Source organism: Eimeria mitis, genomic scaffold (assembly GCF_000499745.2).
Source record: "Eimeria mitis Houghton genomic scaffold, Emh_scaff677, whole genome shotgun sequence".
In the NCBI taxonomy this organism is placed as follows: Eukaryota; Apicomplexa; class Conoidasida; order Eucoccidiorida; family Eimeriidae; genus Eimeria; species Eimeria mitis.
Window position 1 is genome coordinate 10,207 of NW_013574886.1, and position 336 is coordinate 10,542.

Sequence of the window (336 nt, forward strand, 5' to 3'; positions counted from 1 at the left end):
CAAGCCCTACCGTCTTCGCAGCAGCAGCAGCAGCAGCAACAACTAGAGGGGTACTTCTGGCTAGCTGCGCCTTACCTCCAACGCTGGCAGGCATTCTCTTTTGCTGCTGCTGCAGTTGCTGCTGTTGCTGCAGTTGCTGCTGGGGATGTTGCTGATTGTGTTGCTGCAGGTGCTGTTGGTGATGCTGGTCGTGTTGCGGTAGCCTGTGTTTTTGCTGCTGCTGCTTTTGCTGCTGTTGCTGCTGCTGCTGCTGCTGCAGTTTCTGCTGCAGACGCTTCTGCTGCTGCTGCCGAGCAGCAGCAGCAGCAGCAGCAGCATCTGATGAAGAGCCGGAAT

The 336-nt window shown here is 57.1% G+C and overlaps 1 protein-coding gene across 1 annotated transcript in view; it reads right to left on the reverse strand.

The window, feature by feature from the left end:
- EMH_0019440 (MGC53542 protein, related, related) overlaps nt 1–336 on the reverse strand; it is a gene marked incomplete at both ends in the record, with an annotated part of 9,839 nt that overhangs the window by 4,469 nt on the left and 5,034 nt on the right. Inside the window, one exon of the mRNA XM_013501361.1 lies at nt 76–318. Coding sequence (XP_013356815.1) covers nt 76–318 — 243 coding nt within the window. The remainder of the gene's footprint in view (nt 1–75; nt 319–336) is intronic.